Consider the following 27,212-nt stretch of genomic DNA (forward strand, 5'->3'; position numbering starts at 1 on the left):
ATGTCCAATTCAAAAGAAGGCAAGCCCAAGAAAATTAGTTCCCAGGTGGTCCTGTCTGAGCCTTATCTGTTCTGTTTTAGCTTGCTGTTCCTAGGAAAAGTATTCCCCTTACTCACTCTTGACATCATTAAGCTGTTTTGTCCAAAGGAGATTAGGAAGGTACTTGTAAAAAAATGCTGTTAAATCAACAGGTGGAGATAAAAACCATCTTGTCTTTCTCAGCAGTGACTTGGCTGGCTGCAAGTAATATTGATCAGTATAAATCTGGAAATCTCTCTTCATACTTCTTTTCTAACAACATTCACATCTGATTCTGTGTTAGTGGCAAGAGTGCAATAACAACAGCTTCACATTCCTGGCTGGAATAAGAGATACCAGGTGTTTTGGCTCAGTACTTGGAAAGGACATATTGATATACATGTACTAGGTTATGCCACTGAGGTCAAAGCTATGTCTCCAGTAACTTTTCCCATATACATCAATAAACCAGGAGATGCAAAGTCAGGAATCACTTATTAGCAAAGGGGCTGCAAAAATATGCACTTTCTTCTGTGGCATGGGGAATGAGAATATTTTATTTAGTTTGAGAAATATTGAACATTTTCTTACTTAGGACCATGACATAAAAAAATATACAAAACCAACATTTGCATCTTTGTCTAAAAACTTCAGTACATTATTGTATTGTAAGGGTAATCTTGCCCAAACAGATGGTTACTAGATATAGATCCCTTCCCCCTCCTTTTACCTGTTTATGAGGACCCCTGAGTATGTGTGCCTTAGCGCCTTCACAAGCCGTCCTCATTGCTTCCAGTGATGGTGTGCCCAACAGATCTGTGATCAAATCCAACTACAAGGAAACATAAAATCCAGATAAATAGTAAGCTCATGGAAACAACTTTTCATTACTCTTCAAGCACAGCCTTAGGGATGAGAACCAAATTTGGGGGAAAAACCTTACAATAAGCTCCAGATTAACTGACAGGAGCCCCTACTTTCACCTTCTGGCCTGTTTAAAAAAAAAAAGATTTATAGGAATTTATAAATTCCTTATTTAAAGAAATCTTACATATAAAATTCCTATTTATTATTCCTATTTATTAGGAATCCATATGATATAGATAGAAATATAGAAAATATATTTTGGCAAGCATTCTAAGGCTAGAGCAATTTACAAGTCTGCCTCTATCTGCCCTATTTTCTTGCTACTGTAGCATTTATGATCCTTGCAGAGTTGAACTGTTCTTCTGTTGATGGCTAATGACTGTTCTTTTCAAAGAGTAAATGAATGGATTCTGATGCTTCAAATGGATTCAGGCTCATCAAGGAGCTAATCCACATATCAGACAGCTGTGATTTAATACATACTCAAAACACACCTGAAATGAAAGCTAAGCTCTCAATGTTTGGGCCAGTACATACCCTTTATATTGTAGTCATGCTAGAAATCTACACTAGCAGAAAACTGTGGTACTTAGAAAACGATGACATCTTTTAAGACCATATTTAGTTACCTGGGCACAATAAAAAAAAGACCAATACAACAGTCTTCTCACAAACAAGTCTTTGTAGGTAGTAAATTATCTTACCAATTTTCTGTAGTGCTATAATTGTTCTAACTTGATAATTTAATTAGGCAATAATATTTCATTTGGCTCCCTCCAGGATAGGAAATTCTTACCTAGAGAATACTTCTTTTCCTGGTTCTAGGGTTGCCAGATAGAAAGCACCATTTTCTGCATTTATCTAAACCATGGGATAGCCATCAGCATCACTGCCCTCCAGGTTAATGAAGATACTTGAGAAACTTGTTTTCCACAGAAGTAAATATTTCTATATAAAGCATTTTGGGGAAAGTGTGTAGGTGATACTTTTGGACTTCTAATAATCACACTAACAGCAGCAAGAAATGACTAGCTCATGAAACCAAATGGAAATATTCAGAAGGTTGTCTAGAATGGGGCAGATCTATGGATGAGAAATACTTTTATGAAGTCTGCTGGTACTAGAGTAATTATTTCTCAAATATACAAAGAAAACACAACAGAAAATAACTACTTCTTTCCATTTAGGTTAGACTCTTTTCCTATTTTAAATCTTGATTTCTCACCCAAAACACATCACAAATTAGGTAGATATGAGTTCTCCTTCAGTGGCTAGGTCAGACTGGCAAACTCAAGACCTATGTATTTCTCTAGAAAATGAGATACCTGAATCCCATCCCAGTTGCTTCACACTTTCCTTTATGTATCCTTTTCAGCAACAACTCAAGATTCTTGTTCAATGTATAGGATTTGAATATCTCCTTAATAATATTTATTTATTGTTTGAGACAGTCTTGCTCTATCAACCAGGCTGGAGTGCAGTGGTGTCATTATAGCTCATAGCAACCTCAAACTCCTGGGCTCAAGTGATCTTCTTGCCTCAGCCTCTCTAGTAGCTGGGCCTATAGGCACACACCACCATGCCCAGCTAGTATTTCTACTTTTTATTGAGACAGGGTCTTGCTCTTGCTCAGGCTAGTCTCAAACTCCTGGCCTCAAGCTATCCACCTGCCTTGGCCTTCCAGAGTGCTAGGATTACAGGCATGAACCACTGTGCCCACCCAATATAGTTAAAATTTATGAATAAAAAATAGTTAGGAATTATCCCAAGAAAACATGTGTATTAATGAATTTGCTTTAAAGACAATTAAAGCAACATGAATGGTTTCTTAAAGGTACACTTTAATCATCTCCTGATGATTGATTGATTCTATCTATCTATCTATCTATCTATCTATCTATCTATCTATCTATCTATCTATCTATCTATTTTGAGACAGAGTCTCGCTTTGTTGCCCAGGCTAGAGTGAGTGCCATGGCATCAGCCTAGCTCACAGCAACCTCAAACTCCTGGGCTCAAGCAATCCTACTGCCTCTGCCTCCCGAGTAGCTGGGACTACAGGCATCTACCACCATGCCTGGCTAATTTTTTCTCTATATATTAGTTGGCCAATTAATTTCTTTCTATTTATAGTAGAGACAGGGTCTTGCTCTTGCTCAGGCTAGTTTCGAACTCCTGAGCTTGAGCAATCCGCCCGTCTCGGCCTCCCAGAGTGCTAGGATTACAGGCGTGAGCCACTGAGCCCGGCCATATATTTAAATTAAATATTTTAGCCTAATAATAAAAGTTAGCAATTTTTCTAAATGTGCAGATTTAAAGAAATCAACATAGTATACATTTACATTGAAAGCACAAAGTGTTAAATACATTAAATTAAATACATTAAGTCTAACAACTGAAGATTATACCTGTGCAAATTGTTACAGCACAGTGTGCTGCTACGTATCAGTGCATGTAATAAAGTCAATACTCCCTCTAATAGGCTTGTAAGTTACAAAATGAATCTCTGTAATCTTCAACTTCATAACTTTCTGAATTTTAAGTGAACTTAAATTGGCTAAAAGCAAATTATGTTCCTTTTCTTTCTTTCTTTTTTTTTTTGAGACAGAGTCTCATTCTGTTACCTGGGCTAAAGTGCCATGGCATCAGCCTAGCTCACAGCAACCTCAAACTCCTGGGCTCAAGGGATCCTACTGCCTCAGCCTTCCAAGTAGCTGAGACTACAGGCATGTGCCACCATGCCTGGCTAATATTTTTCTATATATTTTCTATATATCTTGTTCTTGCTCAGTCTGGTTTCGAACTCCTGAGTTCAAACAATCCACCTGCCTTGGCCTCCCAGAGTGCTAGGATTACAGGCGTGAGCCACTGCACCCGACCTACTAAAAGCAAACTGGACAGTAACGAATAAGGCCAAGACATGTGCAAGATAGGTTTTTCCTTCAAAACTGTGATAGAACTGAAAGCTACTAAAGCCTTAAAGTGAAATCATACCTGCTGAATGGGACTCTGTGCCTGAAACAATATTCTTCGTCCAAGTAGTTCTGCAAAGATACATCCAACAGACCAGATGTCAATAGCATTGCTGTAATGACGGCTGCCCATCAGGATTTCCGGAGCCCGATAATACTGAGTAACAACTTCCTGAGTCATATGACGGGATTCATCTAATTCTTCCACTCTGGCCAATCCAAAATCACAAATCTAAATAGAAAAGACAATCAAAATATTGTCAAGTAGACAAATACATTTTCAAACAAAACCTTCATAGACCTCTAAACTTTTAAAAGTTTTTAATGATACCGGTAGAGTAGATTTGTGTCAACAGACAATCTGGTCTTATCTGGTTGAGAAGGAAGAAAGTCTCAAGCTTCCATATAAAGTTCTATGTAAAATGATGAATCTTAAAAATATTCTTCTCATCTTTATAAATGAAAATGTCTGTTTTTGAATAACTGAACTAAAAACACTAGCTCAATGCATATTTCTATGTTTAATTTAGAAAAAAAATATTTTTAAGACTGGCTTTTAGAGGAAGATATTATAAGATAAAAGAGGTGTACCTTGAAGATCGCCTGAGCTGAAACTATTGAAATATATATAGTAAAATTTCTTTAAAGCTATGGGTTTCAAACTGAGTCCTACTGAATCTAGTTCTGACAAACTACTTTAGGAGTTCCATAAACATTTTATTCAAACTTCACATTATCTATTTATTTAAAATACTAATTCACACTCCACTGTGTGAATATGTTAAATTGTAGCACATTGGAGAATATTAATACTACTAAGTCCATTGATTTCTTCATACTATAGATATTTAATTGAGTACCTATTATATTTCAGACAGTATGCTAGACAGAATTTGGAGACACAGCAATAAATAAGAAAGACTGGCTAATTTCTATACAGACCTAGGAATAAATCTTTTTTATTTCTGTTTAACTGAAAAGTATGCTGAGCTTGCAAGATGAGCTATTACTAAAACTACTGCTTATCTCTAGGAATTAAGATTTTCTTGATATTGGGCAACCAAAACACAAAAAACTGGAGCACTAAGGATGAGATCAGTAATGGCCATTTAAAATTAGATAGTAATGGCCATCTAAAATCCAGTGGTCTCACTAATTAACTTTACAAGTCAATATTGTAAGTGATGAAATAACATTATAAATCTGTTTTCTAAATTGAGGTTCCAAAATAAGATTTTATTTGAAAAAAGGTTTTGGCAGCTTTAAAAAAGTCTGAAAACCACTGTTTTAAAGAAAACAAAATTTATCCCAATTTTTGGCAATCCCTTCTTTCTGACTTGAATCTGCCATGTCTGGTCACATCAAATGAATTTATATGTATATGTGGGAATAAATCAGTATGAAGCCAACATCTTTAAAACTTAAAAATAGGGGAAAAATTTTCAGACCACACAGAAAAACAATGTAACAACAAAACAAAAGTCTGAGTTCATCAAATCCTCTCAAAGGCTGGTGTTCAAGTAACATTTTAAAAACTCTATTTCTTGGCTGTGACTCTTCAGGATATCTTTTTTTTTTTTTTTTTTTGAGACAGAGTCTTGCTCTGTTGCCTAGGATAGAGTGCCATGGCATCAGCCTAGCTCACTCACAGCAACCTCAAACTCCTGGCCTCAAGTGATCCTTCTGCCTCACCCTCCCGAGTAGCTGGGACTACAGGCATGCGCCACCATGCCCGGCTAATTTTTTCTATATATTTTTAGTTGTTCAGCTAATTTCTTTCTATTTTTAGTAGAGACAGGGTCTTGCTCTTGCTCAGGCTAGTCTCGAACTCCTGACCTTGAGCAATCCTCCCACCTTAGCCTCCCAGAGTGCTAGGATTACAGGCATGAGCCACTGCGCCCGGCCCAGGATATCTTTTAAAGCAAAACCAAACCAAAGGAAAGAACTTAGATTCTTTCTTGCATTTATATGAAGAAAACTGACCACTCATCTAACAAAAAAGGTCTTGTGTTATAAAGGAAATCTATTGTTAAAAACATTAGTCCGAGCTGAAGTTGTTTTTAGCAACTTATCAGGAAGATAATCTGAGCCCAAAGTAAAAAGCTTACATGATCAGATAACTAAAAAGAATCCAGCAAAATTATATGTCTTGTGCTTAATAGGAAGTATATTCACAATATGAATACTAATTAAAAAATGTTTTATTATAAATATCATCAATGAATTTGTACATTTGAGAAGAGAGAATTAGTGTCTGTATCCTAGCTGTCTATTCTGGCTTTTCAAAAGCAGATCTCTGAGTCAAAGGAGCAGAGCAAATTTTCAATTTGTTCTAATTTGTGTGTTGTGTATTCATAAATGACATTTTCTTTTAGTTGCCCATTCGTGTAGCCAGAGGTGACAATACCATAATAGACAATTTGGAAAATGAATTTCAGCAGTTAATGGCATTAAGCATGACAGGTTCTGTACAAAAGTCCTTTGTGAAGTCTTCCAACCAAAAATCAAAATAAGAAAAATTGGCTTAAATTTACACAAGACTGATTTGGTATGAACAGTACAAAAAATTACTAACTGTAAGGTTTTAAAATTTTTTTAAAAAAAGTTAAAATGGGTTTTGGGGATAGGTTGCAAGTTCTCCTTAAAAAGTGAAAAAGTAGTAGAAGGATGTACTCAATGACCTATAGAAGGAATATTTACTAGACTCTGGGGACAGTTAACTTCTCTGTGGAAACAAAAGACTGAACTACAATATCAGCTATTTTCAGGGAAAATATGAAAAACAGGTTTTTATCTTTCTATAGTTAAAACAGGGTGAGGGCTCTTTAAAGTTATATCATGAAGAGAGAATTTTCATTCATAAATGGTATAATCTACCAGCTTTTAAAGAGAATTGGCCCACAGTTCAAAAAAGCATTTAAAATAAAATATGAATATACTTAGCTTTAATACTTAGTTTAACTGCCAGCAACCTAAGTAATAATGACAGTCGTGATTACTTTTAAAGTAGGTAACATTTAAAAAACAGTTTTTTCTTTCCAAATATATGAGTTGAAATGTTTACTATAGACTAAAGCTCTATATAATATAGCAGCCACTCATGAAATAAGTGGAATTTTTATTTGCTTACACACAGATGACACAGCTCTGGGAAAGCTCTTATCTCTTATGTCTACCACGAGGAAAAACACCGTAGACCTCTCACTATTCAGAAGTTCTGCCAATACGTATCTGTGTTAGAAGTGAGAAAATGCACACATGTGGATTTTGCGATTTGTGAGCCACTCTAACAAAAGACAATGGGGGGTGATACAAGGGAAAGAAGTAAAATTGAAACTGATAACTTGAGATTTTGGAACTACTAAATATAAGTAATCCTGTAATCAATTCCTGTTCAGAGGAATAACTGAGGATTGGCTACTATATATTGTGGAAATACATTTCATAGGTGCATATACCCTTTTCTGGCTTAGCATTTTCATTTTTAAGTAGGTTTTTGCTTCCTCCTTTGCTACCTTAGTCAAACAATATATAGAAATATTAACTGTGGGCCAGGCATGGTGGCTCATGCCTGTAATTCTAGCATACTGGGAGGCCAAGACAGGAGGATTGCTTGAGCTCAGGAGTTCGATATCATCCTAAGCAAGAGTAAGACTCTCATCTCTACTAAAAAAAAAAAAAAAGAAAGAAATATTAACTATGCAAAAATGTAGACAGTCTTCGTAAAAGCCATGTTTCATTCTCACCTAAATAGAAGCTTGCTGATCTGCTATTTCTTCTGATATACATTTCCTTCAATAATGGAGCAATCTGAAAAGCCACCTTCTCCATTCTTCTTTCTAGTTATAATGTAACTAGAAATTCAGTGTTTCCAAAACATAGGCAAAATATCATGAAAAGAGCATGAGGCAGGAGTACAAATTAGTTACTATGGCCATGACCAGTGATATTGCTAGTGAAAACTGGGTACTTTTTTTTTTTAATGAAGGAATGACACTCTAGAAACTGAGTACTTTAACTTTCAGTAATGAAAATAAACAACTATTTCTTCCACAAAAATATGTTGTTCTTAAGCCTGCCCTGACATTCTTATTTCTCTCAGAAATTTACATAAACTGAAAAGCTACCTTTAGAACACAGTTGCTGTTCACAAGGAGATTCCCTGGCTTAATGTCTCGATGTAAAATGCCAGCTGAATGGAGATATTTCAAACCTGAAATAACAAAGAGATTAATTGTAGATATTTAATTCCTTTTACTCAACCAATGATTTGGGAAAAACCTTAGAAGAAAATAAAATAGAGGATTTAAAATTTTTTCCTAAATAACTGCATAATAGACATTATTAAAAACTTGACTTATACCTCAAAAGCCTATAATTTGGGTACAGTAAAATAAAATGTCATCAAAGGTTTGCAGTCTAGAGATAACATCTATAATTCAAAAGATTATATAGGTTTAATTACAGATATGCCTCTTAGGCACTAGAGTTAAGACTGACCACACTAATATCCTTAGATTGTGCATCAGTGTGGCTACTAGAGTTCTGCTGTTGATACTCTTAACCTGCAACTCTGAACCTGCTCCAACAAAACAGTTCCCATTAACTAACCAACAGGGAGCCTTTCCCAGTTCATATTTTTCACCAATATGACAAAATTCAGGAACTTGGCCAGGTTAGTCAGTAGTATTCATTACTGAGAATCAAGAGGGTAATTCATCAATTTTTAAAAATTTCTGACATATTAAAAGACTGATGGCTTCAGCACTGCTAAAAGTAGCAGCCTCAAGGTTGAGTCTTTTTGGAATAAAATGTAGCAAATCACATTTTTCACATTTATAGACAGTATCTTTGCCATTTCTTCCTGCCACAGAATATCAAAAGATTTCTGGATGGAGGTGAACTTTCTAGTTTTAATATTGTTTGTATGTTTTAATCCCTGTGGCAGATGTTTTTCAAACTCTATAAAGAATCTGTTAATTCTATATATTCTGTGGGGAAAAAAGAATTTTACTAGGTAAGAAAGCTGTTTCAACTTTAAATAATTCTCCATTTGTAATGGCCAAGTTCTGGAGGACACACCTGATGGCCAGAAGAGGCATCAATAACGTTGGCCTCAATCCTTTCTCAGTCAAGTCCATGCTCTTTAATGAGCCAGTCTTAAGTTACTTAGCTGGCTGTTTCTATAGGTCTTCGTCAACTTTGTTTTTAAGGGTCATTTTGTTTCTCTAGAGTTGCACTCAGGAATGCCAGCTAACACCCTGACAGGTCCACCCACTGCTGGCTTGCAGGATGGATGTTATTCAGAGGTGATACAGTCACTTTTCACTTTAGTCATCTGATGCGACATACTCCTACTCTGTGGAGAACTAAAGACTGTTTAGTGGATTTGTGACAAACAATCCTGCTTATTTACCTCCCTAGATTAACCCACTCAATTACTTAATTTGCAGGGCCTTGTCTTCCATCACTAAAAATAAAAATAAAAACTGTTCGGCCTCTCTTAAAAGCCTCTTATTTAACATCAAATATAGAAATTGTAAAATATGCCTTGTTCAAAAGAAAAAAGTCGGCCGGGCGCAGTGGCTCACGCCTGTAATCCCAATACTCTGGGAGGCCCAGGCGGGCGGATTGCTCGAGGTCAGGAGTTCAAAACCACCCTGAGCAAGAGCGAGACCCCGTCTCTACTATAAATACAAAGAAATTAATTGGCCAACTAATATATAGAAAAAATTAGCTGGGCATGGTGGCGCATGCCTGTAGTCCCAGCTCCTCGGGAGGCTGAGGCAGTAGGATTGCTTGAGCCCAGGAGTTTGAGGTTGCTGTGAGCTAGGCTGACGCCACGGCACTCACTCTAGCCTGGGCAACAAAGTGAGACTCTGTCTCTCAAAAAAAAAAAAAGTCTTTAGGGACGAAGAAAGCCTTGAAAAGTCAGATTAAAGTCCAAATGAGAAGTAAAACATTTTATTTAAATAGTGACAGTGCCTTTTTCTTCATAAAGAAAATCTTACCTCGCAAAATCTGATAAAGAAAAACTTTGACATGATCTGAGCTGAGTGGTTGAGGAGAGACAATAATTTTATGTAGGTCACTCTGCATCAATTCTGTGACAACATATCTTGAGGTTTTAAGTTAAGGAGAGTTCAAAGAATTCAGCCCCCAACCCCTTCAAAGTAGTTATCAAATCTAAAGAATAACATCCATTCTCAAAGCTAGAAAAGTTTAGGGAAAGAAAGCTCTTAGACAGCATTATAAAGGTGGGAATTCCAGCGCTCACGAGATAAAACATTGCTAAAATTAAAAGAATTTATACATTTAAAAGTCAGCAGAAGTAAACAACCAAATGATTTTCTTATAATCAGCATTATAAAAGAGAAAACCAAAGGCAAACATTTTAAATAACAGCCAAGCCATGAAAAGTGTGAAGACCAAGGCCAGGTGCGGTGGCTCACACCTGTAATCCTAGCACTCTGGGAGGCCGAGGCGGGTAGATTGCTGGAGGTCAGAAGTTTGAAAATAGCCTGAGCAAGAGCGAGACCCCATCTCTACTATAAATACAAAGAAATTAATTGGCCAACTAATATTTATAGAAAAAATTATCCGGGCCTAGTGGCGCATGCCTGTAGTCCCAGCTACTCGGGAGGCTGAGGCAGTCGGATTGCTTGAGCCCAGGAGTTTGAGGTTGCTGTGAGCTAGGCTGACACCACCGCACTCACTCTAGCCTGGGCAACAATGTGAGATTCTGTCTCAAAAAAAAAAATGTGTGAAGACCAAACAGTCCCGAGGCCTACTCAGACATGTTACTGCAGTGTCCTTTGAGTTCAAACAAAAGGTGGTTGGTGATCTCATTGTAGGTCATTGAGGCACCAATGGAAAAGATCACAACCTATCCAACAACTGTGGCTTAAGTTACTTTCTAAAATAAGGTATTCCTAAAACATGTAAAATGGTAAATTCAAATCCAAGTCTCTCTACAATCTTAACAATTATTTAACTTAGTATACATTTATTAAATCCCTTACTAGGTTTTAAGATTATTATACTTTGTACTCTTTTGTATCCTCAGAGTTTTGCTCAATCAATACATGGCAAATGTTCAAAGGCTGGAGCCTGGGGAACCATGGAGATGTAGAATTCAGAACTCTTGCAAAGCACATGAATGTTAGAAACATTAAGGAATCAAAAATTCAGGTGAATTTTATGATTTAAGTATAACATTACTCATGACAATTTCTAATTTAATGTTTCAGCAAAAACAAGTAAGAGGCCGGGCACGGTGGCTCACGCCTGTAATCCTAGCACTCTGGGAGGCCGAGGCGGGCGGATTGCTCGAGCTCAGGAGTTCGAAACCAGCCTGAGCTAGAGCAAGACCCCGTCTCTACTATAAATAGAAAGAAATTGGCCAACTAATGTATAGAGAAAAAACATTAGCCAGGCATGGTGGCACATGCCTGTAGTCCCAGCTACTCAGGAGGCTGAGGCAGGAGGATTGCTTGAGCCCAGGAGTTTGAGGTTGCTGTGAGCTAGGCTGACGCCACGGCACTCACTCTAGCCTGGGCAACAAAGTGAGACTCAACAAAGTGAGACTGTGTCTCAAAAAAAAAACAAAAACAACAAACAAATAACAAAAAAAAAAAAAACAAGCAGGAAAGGGGACAATTTAGGGGTAGGGAGGAGAATTAATAAAGATTGCATTTGACATAAACAATTGAAAACTCTGAGATTTTTTTTTACAAATGGCTTTAGGGTACTAAACTATAGGGTTTCCTTCTCCCTCATTAGTTGTTCTTTCTTAGTCTCCTGGTTTTCCTTTCTTTTTCAACCACTTAACGTTGAAATGACCCAAGGTTTTGTTCTTGGTCCTCTTCTCTCTCCATACTTACACTCTTGGGTATTTGGATCTAGTTCTATGCCTTTAAATAACACCCATACTGATGACTCCCAAATTTGTAATCTCTAATCTTTCCTTAAGTGCAGATTTGTATATCACACTGCTTACTCATCATCTCCATTCGATGCCTAATTGATATTTCAAACTAACATGTCCCAAACTGTATTTTCGCTCTTTTCTCCACCACTTTTTTAGCTGCAAGCTTTCCCATAGCAAATCCATTTTTCTAGCAAGTTGCTCACACCAAAAACCACATCAAGGAGTCATTGACTCTTCTCCTTCTCACTCACCATACTCCAATTCATCACAAAATCCTGTGAGTTCTGCCTTCAAAATTTAGTCAAATTAGGCCACTTCTTATGCCCACTGTTACCATGTTGGCCCAAGACTGCTAGATTTCTAAAACACAGCAACTAGGATAAATTTTTTACTATTATATTTTTGTTTTGCCCATATATTGAGATTTATTCTATTATATAGAAAATATAATTTTAAAGGTTTTACACTCCTAGATGTTTTAATCTTAGGTTTTATCATCCAGATCCTTTCCAAAGAAATATAATCTACTTAATAATGAAAGTTAGTGAGAAAATGAGATTTGGCATGTATAATTTCCTTATAGGACAGTTTTCAGTGACATGTTAGAATTATTCTATAAAATGATAAACAGTTAAATTATGATATTACTGGGGCTATATTTAGTTTTTCTTCTTAATAGTTTTTATTCAACTTTTTCTTATAAAAATTTTCAAACACAGAAAATTTGAAAGAATTACATGGAGACTACCCATATATATATATATACACCTAACACCTAGATTCTATATTTAACATTCTGCCATATTTGCTTTGTCACACAACTATCCATTCTTTTTCCAACCATTAGTTCATCTAAATTGGATGCATTTCACAGAATCATCTTTTAGGATGAAGGCCAAATTATGTCACTTTTTTGCAAAAGCTTTCCATTTCATTTAAGAGTAAAAGCCAAAATCCTTAAAACAGCTTATAGGTCATAAATCATCTGGACTTCTTCTCTGACCTCCTGTTTTATCACTTTCCTCCTGGCTATTCTCTAAACATGCCAGATACACTCCAATCTTAGGTCTTTGCTCTAGCTAGTCTCTCTGCATGGACTGCACTTCCTGACATCTATTTGGCTAACTCTTTCAGCTCCTTTGTGGTTTTACTCAAATCTTATCTTTCAAACGAGGTGTACCTTGACTCTAATACTAGCTTTGTGCCACATAATGACTTTTCAGTCAACAGTCGAACACATGGACAAAGGTGGTCCCATAGGTTATAATGTAGCTGAAAAATTCCTACTGCCTAGTGATGTCTTGATAACCCTGACCCTGTGTAGGCCTGGGCTGATGCATGTGTTTGTGTCTTAGATTTTAAAAAAACATTTTTAAAAAAACTAAAAAAATTTACATAGAAAAAACTTATAGAACAAGGACATTAAGAAAACATTTTTGTACAGCTGTACAATGTATTTTAAGGTGTTATCATAAGAGTAAAAGTGTCAAAATTAAAAGTTTAGACAGTAAAAAAGTTACAGTAAGCTAATTTATTATTGAAGAAAAAAATTTTAAATAAATTTAGTGTAGCCTAAGTGTATAGTGTTTATATAGTCCACAGTAGTGTACACCTAGGCCTTCACATTCACTCCCCACTCACTGACTCACCCAGAGCAACTTCCAGTCCTGCAAGCTCCATTCATGGTTAAGTGCCCTACACAGATGTATCATTTTTATCTTTTATAACATATTATTAGTATTCAAAAACCTTCATTGTAGAAAATAGGAAATACGAAGAAGCCAAAGAATATAAAAACTACCCAAATTCTGTTTTTTTTTTTTTTTTTTAGACAGAATCTCCTTCTATCACCTGATGCAGTGGCCTGATCATGGCTCACTGCAGCCTCAAACTCCTGGGCTCAAGTGATCCTCCTGGCTCAGCCTCCCAGGTAGCTAGGTTTGCAGGTGCATGTCACCATGCCCACCTAATTTTTTTATTTTTTGTAGAGATGGGGTCTTGCTCTGTTGCTCAGGCTGGTCTTGAACTCCTGGACTCAAGCTATCCTCCTGCCTCTGCTTCCCAAAGTGCTAGGATACAGATGTGAGCCACGGTGCCTAGCCCAGATTCTACCTCTTTGAATTAATTTATAACATTTTGATGAAAATAATGTGTATGTCTACATATATGCATATTTAATATAAAATTGGGATTATAATATACACGTGTCTTTGTTGCCTTTTCCCTTAATAAAATATAAGCATGTAAACAAAAAATAAGCATGGAAACTATCATTTAATGATTTAATAAAGCAGGGTTTTTATAACTGTATAATGCTCTAATGTGTGGATATATTATAATTCATATATATATATATATATATATATTTTTTTTTTTTTTTGAGATGAAGTCTCACTTTGTTGCCTGGGCTAGAGCACTGTGGAGTCAGCCTAGCTCACAGCAACCTCAAACTCCTGGGCTAAAGCAATCCTTCTGCCTCAGCCTCTTAAGTAGCTGGGACTACAGGCATGCGCCACCATGCCCGGCTAATTTTTTCTATATACATATTTTTTTAGTTGTCCAGCTAATTTCTTTCTATTTTTAGTAGAGATGGGATCTTGCTCTTGCTCAGGCTGGTCTAGAACTCCTAAGCTCAAACGATCCACCTGGCTAAGCCTCCCAGAGTGCTAGGATTACAGGCATGAGCCACCTCGCCTGGCCACACTTATATATATGTTATAATTCATCCTTGTTGAAAATCTAAGCTATTTCTCATTTTTTAAAATTATTTTAAATATCCTTGAGATAAACATACTATACATACAGCTTTTGTGACTCTGATTGTTTCCTAATGATAGATTCTTTGAAGTGCAATTATGGTGTCAAAGTAGGATATCATATACAGATGGCCCCAGGTTACAGATGAGATATGAAATACGCTCCTGAGAACATCTTTAGGTTGGATTTGTATATAACTCGGATACATGATGAACAGTGCATATATGGTAATAATAACATCAATGGCTCATGTGGTAATAATAATACAGTATGATAGTATAATAATACCACACCTGTATTGTAATATGTTATAGAAACCATTGTGCTCTTTCTTTTAATTCAAACAGAACATAAAAAAACAAAATCACTCAAAAGTTTAGATAGGAGACAGGCGAAATTTCAAAAAAGAATATTGAAGGTTAACACTCACCTTATATTGTATAAACACTAGACTAGTAGGAATGTTACACTTATTTTGATCTTCTAACCAAATTAGTAATAATTATTCCATTTCAATAATTAATCCACTATGCTGCTTAGTAAAAATTGATGCTTTCATTGGAACACTGCCTTTCATATGTTCCATTATTCTTACTTCAGCCTTGTTATTGCTTGATAGTCGAGTAACTGAAGCCTAATGCTTTCCTAATGAACAATAGCAACAGGCCTTGCTCTGAATGTTTATTTCTACAACCATTTCCACCGTAGAACCTTTCTCTTCCCTGCAGGCTCACCTGGACTTGCGGTGGACTTTCGCTTTAGAGGCATGGTCATGAGTATAAACACAGACTCACAAAATCAAATAAAAAGTTTAAGACAAAAATGATGCTGTGCGTAAGCAACCATGTAAATAATGAGACTAGCCTAGCATAAAGATGCTGCTCGAACTAACTGCTTATGCCACGTGGGCTTGTTTACATGAGCAGAAACTAGATCACAACTAATCGCTTATGTTATGTGGGACAGTTTATATGCACAGAAGCTAGTTGCTGATTTATTAATTATTTAATTCTAAATTATCCTTATGGGGAGCTTTAGGATCCCGTTCCTAAGTATGGAATGCTGTAAGTTGGGTCATCCATTACCCAGGGACTACTGGTATTCTTTTTTTAAAATTTAAAATACTGTGCGCTCTTTCTACGGTATTATATTTATTTTTAATATCATTTCAAATCTTAAATAGTATTCCATTTTATGTAAGCTGTCACGAGTTAAGTAATCCTCTAATACTATATGTTTACAATATTATTATAGCTTTAGGGTATTGTTTCATGAGGGACCCTCGATTACATACAGATCCTCTTTCTTTGGTTAACCTATTTCTTTAGAAAAGAGTCCTCTAATCTTCTGTCTTAGGAGATACAGGAATCAGCCAGGAATCTATCTGAGTGAGAATAGGAGCCAGAGATACCATAGCTCTCAGCACGCTGTCTCCAGGGAATAAACCCTTCAGTCTTCTGCAGGATAGGGGAAGAAGATCTAAGCATCTTAATACTTCTTAACAGGCTTGCAAACAGTCCTATGTTTAGGCCCACCTATATCCCTACTTTCTGAGATACTTGATGCCTCTAACTCCTGATTGTTTCTGATGTTCTATAGCAAGAACCACCCTGTTTCTGGGGTCTCATTATTGCCACCTTAGGTTTTTGCCTCTTCTAGTCTGAATTTTTAACTTTTTAATGACATTTAAAGGAGACTACAGGAAGGAGTAGTAGTAAAGATTTGTGTTCTATCAACTGTGTTTTCAAGTTGAAACTGTTTATGTGTTTACTAATCACATGTGTGCGCATGAGAGACAGAAAAAGGAGAAAGGCAAGACCAAATTGTTTCTGTTCTTTGCTCAATTTCCTACTGGGGTGATAAGTTTTATTTGTAAGACTGCTTCACATATTAAGGATATTAACCCTCTTGTATACATTAAAAATTTTTTTCTACTAGGAAATCTTTTTTTTTTTTTTTTTTTTTTTTTTGAGACAGAGTCTCACTTTGTTGCCCAGGCTAGAGTGAGTGCCGTGGTGTCAGCCTAGCTCACAGCAACCTCAAACTCCTGGGCTCGAGTGATCCTTCTGCCTCAGCCTCCCGAGTAGCTGGGACTACAGGCATGCGCCACCATGCCCGGCTAATATATATATCAGTTGGCCAATTAATTTCTTTCTATTTATAGTAGAGACGGGGTCTCGCTCTTGCTCAGGCTGGTTTCGAACTCCTGACCTTGAGCAATCCGCCCGCCTCGGCCTCCCAAGAGCTAGGATTACAGGCGTGAGCCACAGCGCCCGGCCTCTACTAGGAAATCTTAATCACAGGATATGGATGGGAAAAAAACTGCTATTTGCACTTTTGTTTTTTTTTTTTTTTTTGAGACAGAGTCTCACTTTGTTGCCCAGGCTAGAGTGAGTGCTGTGATGTCAGCCTAGCTCACAGCAACCTCAAACTCCTGGGTTCAAGTGATCCTCCTGCCTCAGCCTCCTGAGTAGTGGGGCTACAGGCATGTGCCACCATGCCCAGCTAATTTTTTCTCTCTATATATTAGTTGGCCAATTAATTTCTTTCTATTTATAGTAGAGACGGGGTCTCGCTCTTGCTCAGGCTGATTTTGAACTCCTGACCTCGAGCAATCCACCTGCCTCGGTCTCCCAGAGTGCTAGGATTACAGGCGTGAGTCACTGCACCCGGCCATATTTGCACTTTTAAGTTCTAATTAGAAGCCCCAATATTCTTGAGTTGCTTCTAGAAATCTCAAGGGACAAAAACAGAGGAACATTACACAGAAACAAAATCCAAAACACTTCACAACTGATATCCTTGTATTAAATATTTTGCTATGGTCTGAATATTTGTGTCCCCCTAAAATTCATATGTTGAAAAGTCCCAGGAAGATGCTATTAGGAGGTGGGGCCTTTGGGAGGTGATTATGTCATTAGGGCAGACTCCTGATGAATGTGATTAGTACCTTTGTTCCATTCATAAGCAGCCTAATGGAGTTCATTGGTCCTTCCACCATGTTAGGTTATAGTGAAAAGACTATGAACTAGGAAGTGGGTAGTCAGCAGAAACCAAATTTGCTGGTGTCTTGATTTTGGCATTCCTAGCCTCCAGAACTGTGAGAAATAAATTTCTTTTATAAGCTACCGAGTTTATGGTATTTTGTTATAGCAACCTGAATGGTCTAAAGACAGTTGTCAACTTGAAGTTTTATTCAGGGGGGAAAAATCCTAAGGAAAAAAAGTATAAAGCATTTATCTACATGGACGTCAGTCATATCTGCTGAGCTTATTGACAATTTTTTGCTCTTGCCAGGATTGAAAAGTTTTTGCATGGATGTGAAGAGCAGGTTATATTCTATTCTGCCTCATATATCTACAAAATTGGCAGCCAAGTTGTGATGCCAGAATCTTTACTGTTAGTAGTGAGAGTTGGTATGCATGCAAGCAGCAGAGAGAAAACATCTTAATTTTCAAGTTATCAGGTTGAATTCATAGTGCTGGCACTTGGAAAATCTTGCTTTGACTTATAAAAGGAATACACTGATACAAAAGGCAAAAACAGAGAATAAGTATGAAATAATGTCATATGTTTTCTTCTAACAGTGACTACATTTTCAAAGAAAGGGGAAAAAAGGAAAACATTATCTGCCTGGAATGAGTACTGTTCTAACCAGATATTTCATAGTTACTCATTTCAGAAAAAAAAAAGTCTGACATTTCATTTCAGATCACAGTTCACCCTAACCTACTGGTTTTGAACAGACAAACCTGACTATTTTTGACCAACTATAATAACAGTTTCATACGGTTAACACAAAGTTTTACCAGATATCAAAAAACTGAAAAGGCTTTAAAAATGAATATAGAGCATGATTTCAAATGTTAAGTCAATTCCTCCACACTAAGACCACATATACAAGTGCATAATTTTTCACAAAATATAAACCAGTGGGTAGTCCCTCTGCTAAGCACAAATGACTACATCACCATGTCACTATCTTTAGGATCTGTGAACTTGAAAAACCTTTCATTCAACCTTCTATTATAATATTTAAGAAAGGAGACTTTAAAAGAATGCTACTTTCACATCTCTGCTCCTTGAGAAGATGACAGGTTTAGTTAAAAAAGAATAGGGACAGATTAATTAACTCTAATTATCCAGAAAATTCAGGGTGAAATACATAGAACTCTTATCTTTACCATTTTCTGTTTACCTTTGTGTAGAGATGCTTTCTCTTTCTTTAATATCTTTTAAACATAAAAGACTGAGAAATTTAAACTATAGGATTTTTACAAAGTGATTAAAATAGTCACTTTTCAGAATAAGTTTTGTGAAGCTTTAGTTTAGTAAAGTAAATTCTTAGGGGAAATACATTTTTCCCTCCATGAATAAAGAAGTTTTTTCTTCACAGAAAACAATGCAACAACCAGGCCAACCTTTAAAAATTTTCTTTGGAAAATATAATTCCTGAATTTGAAGATTTAAAAATATAGCTGCAAAAATTCAGAAGCAACACACATCACCTTATGATAAGGTTTCTGCTTTGCTCTGGTAGAAATCCTCTGAAGTCTCAATCCCCATCATAATGTCTCCCAGATGTCTCAACTAGTTGCCATGCCAACTGAAGCAGCTTAAATTAAATGAAGGCCTGAAAAGGCACCTGCATCACTCCAGGTCTGTTGCACATTAAATAAAGCTCTCTTGACAGGGACTCAGAGGTGCCATTAACTTGAACAGCATCTATCTGATTATTGTTTCTGAGTAATTTAATGAGGGTCTCCAAACAAGAGTAAAAAGAGGGTGCTCTTTTCCTCTCCTGGTCTTTCTAAATCGGACAGCCTCTCCAACAGCTGGTGCACCCACTGTGTCAATGACTTTGCTATGGCCTTTTAAGTTACCATTGGGTGAAGATAAAACTATAAGACCAAAGTTAAGGCTTTTAGGAGAATATTAGCAGATTAACCATTTCCCCTATTAAAACTTGCCATTAAAAATATGATTGTTAAAAACACACTGTGCATAGTATGCCAACTTCATGGTAATTTGAATAGCCTGCTATAAAATAAATTGCTGCTGATTGCAGCAATTAGTTAAGTAGCTCCATGAAATATGGATTTCAAATGTACTGATTTGCTTCAGAAAAACGAACGATGCAAATGAACAATTACAAATGTATGGGAGGGGGAAGTGGCTCTGATGTCTCAGATGCCCAAGAGAAATAATAGTGTCTCTGTGTTGTTGCAAAAAGTTATTATTATTATTTTTAATATTAACATTTCAGGCTTCTAGGGCCGAGCATGGTGGCTCATGCCTGTAATCCTAGCATTCTGGGAGGCCAAGGTGGGTGGATCGTTTGAGCTCAGGAGTTCAAGACCAGCCTGAGCAAGAGTGAGATCCCATCTCTCTACTGAAAAAAAAAAAAAAGAAAGAAATTAGCTGGACAACTAAAAATACATAGAAAAAAATTAGCCGGGGATGGTGGCACATGCCTGTAGTCTCGGCTACTCAGGAGGCTGAGAGGCAGTAGGATTGCTTGAGACCAGGAGTTTGAGGTTGCTTTGAGCTAGGCTGACACCACAGCACTCTAGCCGGGGCAACAGAGTGAGACTCTGTCTCAAGAAAAAAAAAAATTCAAGCTCCTTTACTGCTTTCTCAAGCATCAGTCACTGGAGAACCTTACTTACCAGAAACACAAACTTGGGGGAGAGAGGTTATGTGATTTACCCAAGGTCACATTCCAGTCAATAAAAAGCAAAGACTAGCTGAGGTTTCCTGACTCCTAGTCCAATGCTCTCTCCAACCTACCAAGCTGTTTCTCATAGGAACTTGCCTTTGTAAATCTACTATTCCAATTTCTTAACCAAATATCACTGTATGCAGATTACTATGGAATGAAAAATAGCTGAGTTACTTTAAATCATGGGCTATGAGGAGAAGAAAAGGAGAAAGGACATTAACATTTTTTAAAGCTGCTATGTGCCATTTTATATGTCATCTCATTTAATTCTCATAATACCTAATTTAAAACTACTGTATTTCTATTTAAGAGACAAGCACACTGAGGCTGGGAGGGGTTAAGCTATCTGATATAGAGCTTGAATTCAAACCTAGGTTGTAATGATTCTTAAGTCTGACCCTTTCCATGAAATTATATTACCTCAATCTGTTTACCATTAAGAAGAAAACGAAAAAGATGAGACCAGCATTACTCAAATGTTGAAAAACCAGGCTTCAAGCAAAATCAGAAATTCAATATTACATTACATAAAGCAGCTTTTAGAATTGTTCCATTGCCATGTGTTTTCAAATGGGAAGTTATTCTTCAATAAATTCTGAATAGCAGGAGGTAGAAGACACCATTCTAAGTAATAGAAATGCAATGGTGTACAAGACAGCCTACTGCCCTCACTGAGTAACTCCAGCCTAACCAGGGAGACAGACAAAGAAGCACCATTGTTTCACTTAAACAATTCTCTCAAAGATTACACCAGTGTTATGGCTGTTAATCTCATAAAAGCCCTTAAGCACTATTTTGGAACTGAATACACCACACTTGCCATCCACCATGATAGATCCAATAGGAATAAGAGAAACTAAGTAGCAAAACCAAGATATATAGATCTCTAAATTATTAGAATTGCTAAATTCCAATAACCACAGAAATTTACACATGTGAGAAACCATCAAGAAAAAAGCTTTCTTCAGCTTCTACAAATTTCTAATTTAGATGTGTACACTAACAGGTAATTTATCTATACTATATCTGTCAAACACACTTATATATACACATATACCCATTTGTTTCCTAAAATGGTTCACCTTAAAAAATTTTTTTGAAACCACATATGAAGTAATAAAAACAAAAGCAATTAACATTTACTGAGTCCTCACTATGTGCCAGACACGTCTCTAAACACTGTATATGAATTATTAATATATAAATGAATCCTCACAACACAACAAGCAGGTTATGCTAAAGAACTAATTTTTCTTTTTGAGTTTTAGTCTTTCTTTTTATTTTTTCTTTTTAGTCTTTCTTTTTAGAAGGAACTGAATCCTAAGACATCTGAAGTAACTACTCAAATCCATATCAGTATTTTTTATAGGTTTTTAAAATTTGTTTTATTTTAGCATATTATGGGCGTACAAGTGTTAAGGTTACTTATATTGCCCAGACCCCCCTCCCCCCTCGAGTAAGAGCTTCAAGGATATCAGTATTCTTATTCCTTTCTCCCTAGCATATGAATTTTAGTCTTAGTTCTATCATTGGTAAAACACAACTGTAAATAAAAAATAATCCCACAGTTTGTAGAGGGATTATCTCAGCTTGCTGAAAAGTATTTTTGTGCATAGCTTTATTTTTGTTTTTAAAGAGACAGGGTCTTGCTCTGTTGCCTGGATTAGAGTATAGTGGCATGGTTACTGCTCACTGTAACCTCGAACTCCTGGGCTCAAATGATCCTGCTGCCTCAACCTCCCAAGTAGCAAGGAATACAGGCGCACACCACCACACCCGCCTAATTTTTTTAACATTTTTTTGTACAGTTGGTGACTTGCTATGTTGTTCAGGCTGGTTTTGAACTCTTAGCCTAAGTGATCCTTCCTCCTCAGCCCCTCAAAGCACTGGGATTACAGGCATGAGCCACTGTGCCTGGACAGCTTTTTCTTTAAAAAAAAATTTGTTTTAAGTTCTTTCCTTTTTTTATTAAAAAAACTGGATACTAAAATTATATAAGTGCATCATCATTAATGGGTTATAATGTCAACCTTCACAACATGACATTCTTTAGAGTAATGCACACCAGTGTCAACAGCTGAACTGTTAGTGCATAGTGCCCAAATACTAATAATAAGCAAGACATCCTGCTAGACTTCCACAAAGTTTGCTGAGGAGGAAAATGTTTTCATGGAGAACAGAATTTGAGGCAGGAAAAAACAAAAATAAAGAATCTGGGCTGGGCATGGTGGCTCACGCCTGTAATCCTAGCACTCTGGGAGGCCGAGGTGGGAGGATTGCTCAAGGTCAGGAGTTCGAAACCAGCCCGAACAAGAGCAAGACCCTGTCTCTACTAAAAATAGAAAGAAATTATCTGGACAACTAAAAATATATAGAAAAAATTAGCCAGGCATGGTGGTGCATGCCCGTAGTCTCAGCTACTTGGGAGGCTGAGGCAGAAGGATTGCTTAAGTCCAGGAGTTTGAGGTTGCTGTGAGCTAGGGTGATGTCACAGCACTCTAACCCGGGCAACAGAGCCAGACTCTGTCTCAAAAAACAAACAAACAAAAAATCTTCTGAGGATCAAGGAAATAAGGTGGGAACATATTAAAGATACCAAAAAGGCAGAGAACCAAAGCAGGGTGCTTATAATTAAAAACAGATTTGTATAATTTTTTTCTGATGCAAAAATGATTATGGCAAGAAGATAAGGAAACTAATCAAGAGCCTGGCAGCCAACTATACCTCAATGACATGCCTCCCCCGACCTCTTGCTCCAATTAAAACAAATCTGTACTATGTTCAATATTTGTTTAACCCACCTATATGATGCTGCATCTATTTCAGAAAGTAATTTAAGAACACATAGTAATCAGGCTCATGCCAGAAATCCTGACTATCCCAACTGTCAAAGGTAATTCTGCAGAAAAAGCTACATAATCACCACAGAAAACAAATGCTGACATCAAATTCTGACCTTCAATTATGAATAAGATGATGAGTGCTTTTCTGTTTTTAGGAAGTCATGATTACTCAAGCAGTCTCACAGGCTGCAGGACTGGTGCCAACAGCATCTTGGTTTAACCACCATCATTAGCATCAATAAATACTGACTGGGTACTAAGTGGGTGTAGAGAGCATGCTAACGCAATGACAAGACAGAGAAAAAAGATGGATGAATGCAAGGCGTAAGTCAAGAGGTCAGGAAAACACTGACATTAACATGTAAAAATCAAGCAGACAGGACAAAAAGGAAGCAAAAAGAGTTTAATGTACATGAATACAGAAGCTTGACCAAAAAAGAAAAATAGCCGATATTTACTATAATTTTCTGTATGTTAGAAATCTAGCTTTAAATTTGTTTGCCTCACCTACTTTTTTTTTTGAGACAGAGTCTCCCTCTGCCACCCAGGTGCAGTGGTGTCATCAGCTCACTGCAATCTCAAATTCCTGGGCTCAAGCAATTCTCCTGGCTCAGCCTCCTGAGCAGCTGGGATTACAGGCATGTACCACCATATCTAGCTAATTTTCTATTTTTTGCAGAGACGGGGTCTCTCTCTTGCTTACGCTGGTCTCAAACTCCTGGCCTCAAGTCACCCTCCCACCTCGGCCTCCGTAAGTGCTAGGATTACAGGCATGAGTCACTGTGCCCGGCCTTTCACCTACTCTAAGAAGTAAGTCTTATTATGATTTCATTATATTAATACAAATGAGCAAAGAGGTTTAGAGAGGTGAATTAGTCAAAGGTCATAGCTAGCATGCAACTTGTACTCTGTTCTTCAAAAGATGAAGTAAATCTCAAAAATATAAAAACCATAGAAAAAAGGTAAGAATAAAATAATTCCACTTCAGAAGGGAGAAGGCCTGGAAACTGATTTTAAAACGAGTTAAATAGATTTAGCAGTGGAAGGAAGTGTTTTTAGGCTTTGGAACCAAAATGACCAGGGTTAGGATCTTGACTCTGCCAATTTTTAGCTTGATAACATTAGGCAAGTTAAATAACTTCTCTGAGTCTGTTTCTGCATTTATAAAATAGGCACAATGACACTGACTACACAGGGTTACTGCTAGGATAGAATGACATATAAATGCCTGGCACATAGGGAACAAGAATTGGGTGGTAGCTGCTATTGCTGCCATTGTTGCTGTTACAGAAGGGAAAGAAGGGTACTGAGTTAAACATCAACATGCCATATACTGTGCCAAATGTCCTATATACCTATATTCATTTGTTCCTTGCAATAGCCCTGTAAGGAAGAATATTATCTCCATTATCACTGAGAAAACAGGTTCAGGAAGGAATAGTGAATAATGTTTTCAAGGTCAAAAAGCTAGTAATGGGAGAAAAAATAAGAATTTGAACTCAGGACTACCTGATGTCAAAGTCTATGGCCTTCTGCAAAATCTATGACTGTGCTCTTATTTCTTCCTCATGTTCCTCCCCAAGGACAAAAGCAAAAGAATAAAAGTAAAAAACAAACTGGCAACCACTCAAAAAAGCTCCTTTAAGCCACTGTGATCTCAAAAGGATATCACCATTGAAGAGAAAATTTTTATTTACTTACATAGGGAGTGATTAAAAGTGCTAATCCCTGTGAGACCTCTGAGAACCCCCACACAGGGGACTCCTGGTTTTGGTAAAGGGTTTCTAGTAGCCTGAAGGGTTTCTTTCTTAGTCTTTAGCTCAGCATGGTAAAAATTAGCTAACAGATTAATATTCTGTAACTGACTAATATTCCACACATCCCCAAAAAACAAACACACACACAAAACCCAAAAGTTTGCTTACTCATGCAAAGCATATTTCCTTTGGAAAAAAATGCCACTTCAACCTGATCCTATTTTCTACCATCTGCTTCTTTTGCCAACTCTTCTAAGTGACGTGTTAAAAAGAGGAAAAGACTGTCAATTAAACATGTAATTATTAAACCCATTGCCAATTGTGCAATTCAGGGCTCTTGATTAATATTTAATAATGACATGCATAGGCTATGTAGAGAAGAAAGTAATATAAGTAGTACATAAATAAACTGTACTCTGGCTAAAATTCAGATTTGTGCTAGTGTGCTATAAGTCTATTAAGTTTCCTGAGGTATTGCTCTCAAATAAATTGAGTTGATAGCAGGAGACTCAGCTGGTCTATGTAGTGGCTAAAAGCCCCACTAATTCCCCATATCCTCCAATTAAGGCAGGTCTGATATATTTAGTGGCTTCTGAAACCTCTAGGTCTCTGCATAACACATGCCTCCTGGTGTCTAGCAACCTTAAAAAATAGAAATAAAGTCAGAACAGTGGGATATGACAAAAAAGATCAAATAAATACCATCCCATGGGCTTCCCTAAACTCTTATACCTGAATTAAATGTCAAGAGGCTAATAATCAGAAGGTTAACCAGAAGGTTAAGCAGTTCAGGAGAATGATAATGGGGTTATGAGGCTTTTCAGAAGCTCAAATTAAGTGTGGCTTTGTTGTTATTCAATATTACCCTCTAATAGTTAAGAGCTCTGGCAGCATTTCATTCCCACCAGCTGGGAAGTTTTAGAGATATATTTACTTTTTAACGGAGAGGTGAAAAGACTCAATTCAAGCTTTAGAATTTTTTTTTGGCTTCACCTGGAACACAGGTGTTTCAAAGAGCTAGCATGAATAAGTTGTTCCATCTATAGTGACTCTCTTCAAAGCAGAGGGTAAAAAATTCCAACTGTGAATTGGAACTTTGAACAGTTCTTTAAAACAATCTCAGGGTTTGCTATACACTAAAGCCTAGGTAATCTTTATGCAGACAAGAAAGGCTTTTAAAGGAACTAAAAAAGGGGATATGACTATTACTACAAGGCATATGAACAGGGGTGGTTCTTGTGATCTCAAGCTGAAGGAGAAAATTATATCACAATGGGATAAAGGTCAATTTTCCACATTCCCATGTTCAGCCATGCCAACCCAGTCTATGACTTAGATTTTTCCCACCTCTCAGACAAGAGAAGGAATAAAACTGATTCATTACACAGCATTTAGAGAGTCAGTAAGAACTGGAGGAATTTATAAACTATTATAAATAAATGCTTACTATCTACAATGTATTGTACAAATATGTCATAATAAAGCACTGCTAAATAAGCACTTTAATAATAGCTAACCATTCTGGACAACTCAAGTTGTGCATCTATGTAATACTTTTTTTTTTTTTTTTTTGTAGAGATGAGGGTCTCACCATGTTGTCCAGGCTGGTCTCGAACTCCTGGTCTCAAACAATCCCCCTGCTTAGGCCTCCCAAAGTGTTGGGATTACAGGTGTGAGCTACCACGTCCAGCCCTATGATACTACCTTAAAAAACTATCAGGTTCAAAAACTCTTACCATCTCAAGTTCAAATTATAGTAAGCTGGTTTACCTGCCCAACTGAACTGCAGTCTAAGAATGCATTTAATGTTCTATGTGCAATGAGCTACTGATGAATTAAAAAGTTTTTATGATATGTTAAAAGCTTTCAGCTAACAAAAAAGGTATTTAACTGGCTTAGCTGGGTTGGGATGAGAAGAAAATGGGGAACCTGTTGTATTAAATTATTTCCTATGGAATGAATATGGACAGATAGATTTGAAAACCTCATTTTGATCCCTAAACACTCTTTACTTACTTAAGATAATGGAACCTTGATCATTCTTTTTTAAATTTCATATTGACAGAAACTAATGCTAAGGCAGATTATAAAAAGGAAATCTTGGCCGGGCGCGGTGGCTCACGCCTGTAATCCTAGCACTCTGGGAGGCCGAGGCGGGCGGATTGCTCGAGGTTGGGAGTTCGAAACCATCCTGAGCGAGACCCCGTCTCTACTAAAAATAGAAAGAAATTAATTGACCAACTAAAAATATATATACAAAAAAATAGCCGGGCATGGTGGCACATGCCTGTAGTCCCAGCTACTTGGGAGGCTGAGGCAGGAGGATCGTTTGAGCCCAGGAGTTTG

At 36.9% G+C, this 27,212-nt stretch overlaps 1 protein-coding gene across 2 annotated transcripts in view; it reads right to left on the reverse strand.

Moving 5' to 3' along the window:
• Nucleotides 1-27,212, reverse strand: part of NLK (nemo like kinase) — a 157,540-nt gene that overhangs the window by 25,485 nt on the left and 104,843 nt on the right. For both annotated transcript variants that reach the window (XR_012913046.1, XM_020280950.2), the window contains exons 4-7: nt 9,869-9,975; nt 7,985-8,070; nt 3,880-4,089; nt 749-850 (exon numbers count right to left, since the gene is read on the reverse strand). Coding sequence is in view for 1 of the 2 variants with exons in the window: in XM_020280950.2 (XP_020136539.2) it covers nt 749-850; nt 3,880-4,089; nt 7,985-8,070; nt 9,869-9,975 (505 nt within the window). In the remaining variant the exon portion in view is untranslated. The remainder of the gene's footprint in view (nt 1-748; nt 851-3,879; nt 4,090-7,984; nt 8,071-9,868; nt 9,976-27,212) is intronic.

Source organism: Microcebus murinus, chromosome 18 (assembly GCF_040939455.1).
Source record: "Microcebus murinus isolate Inina chromosome 18, M.murinus_Inina_mat1.0, whole genome shotgun sequence".
Lineage (NCBI taxonomy): Eukaryota > Metazoa > Chordata > Mammalia > Primates > Cheirogaleidae > Microcebus > Microcebus murinus.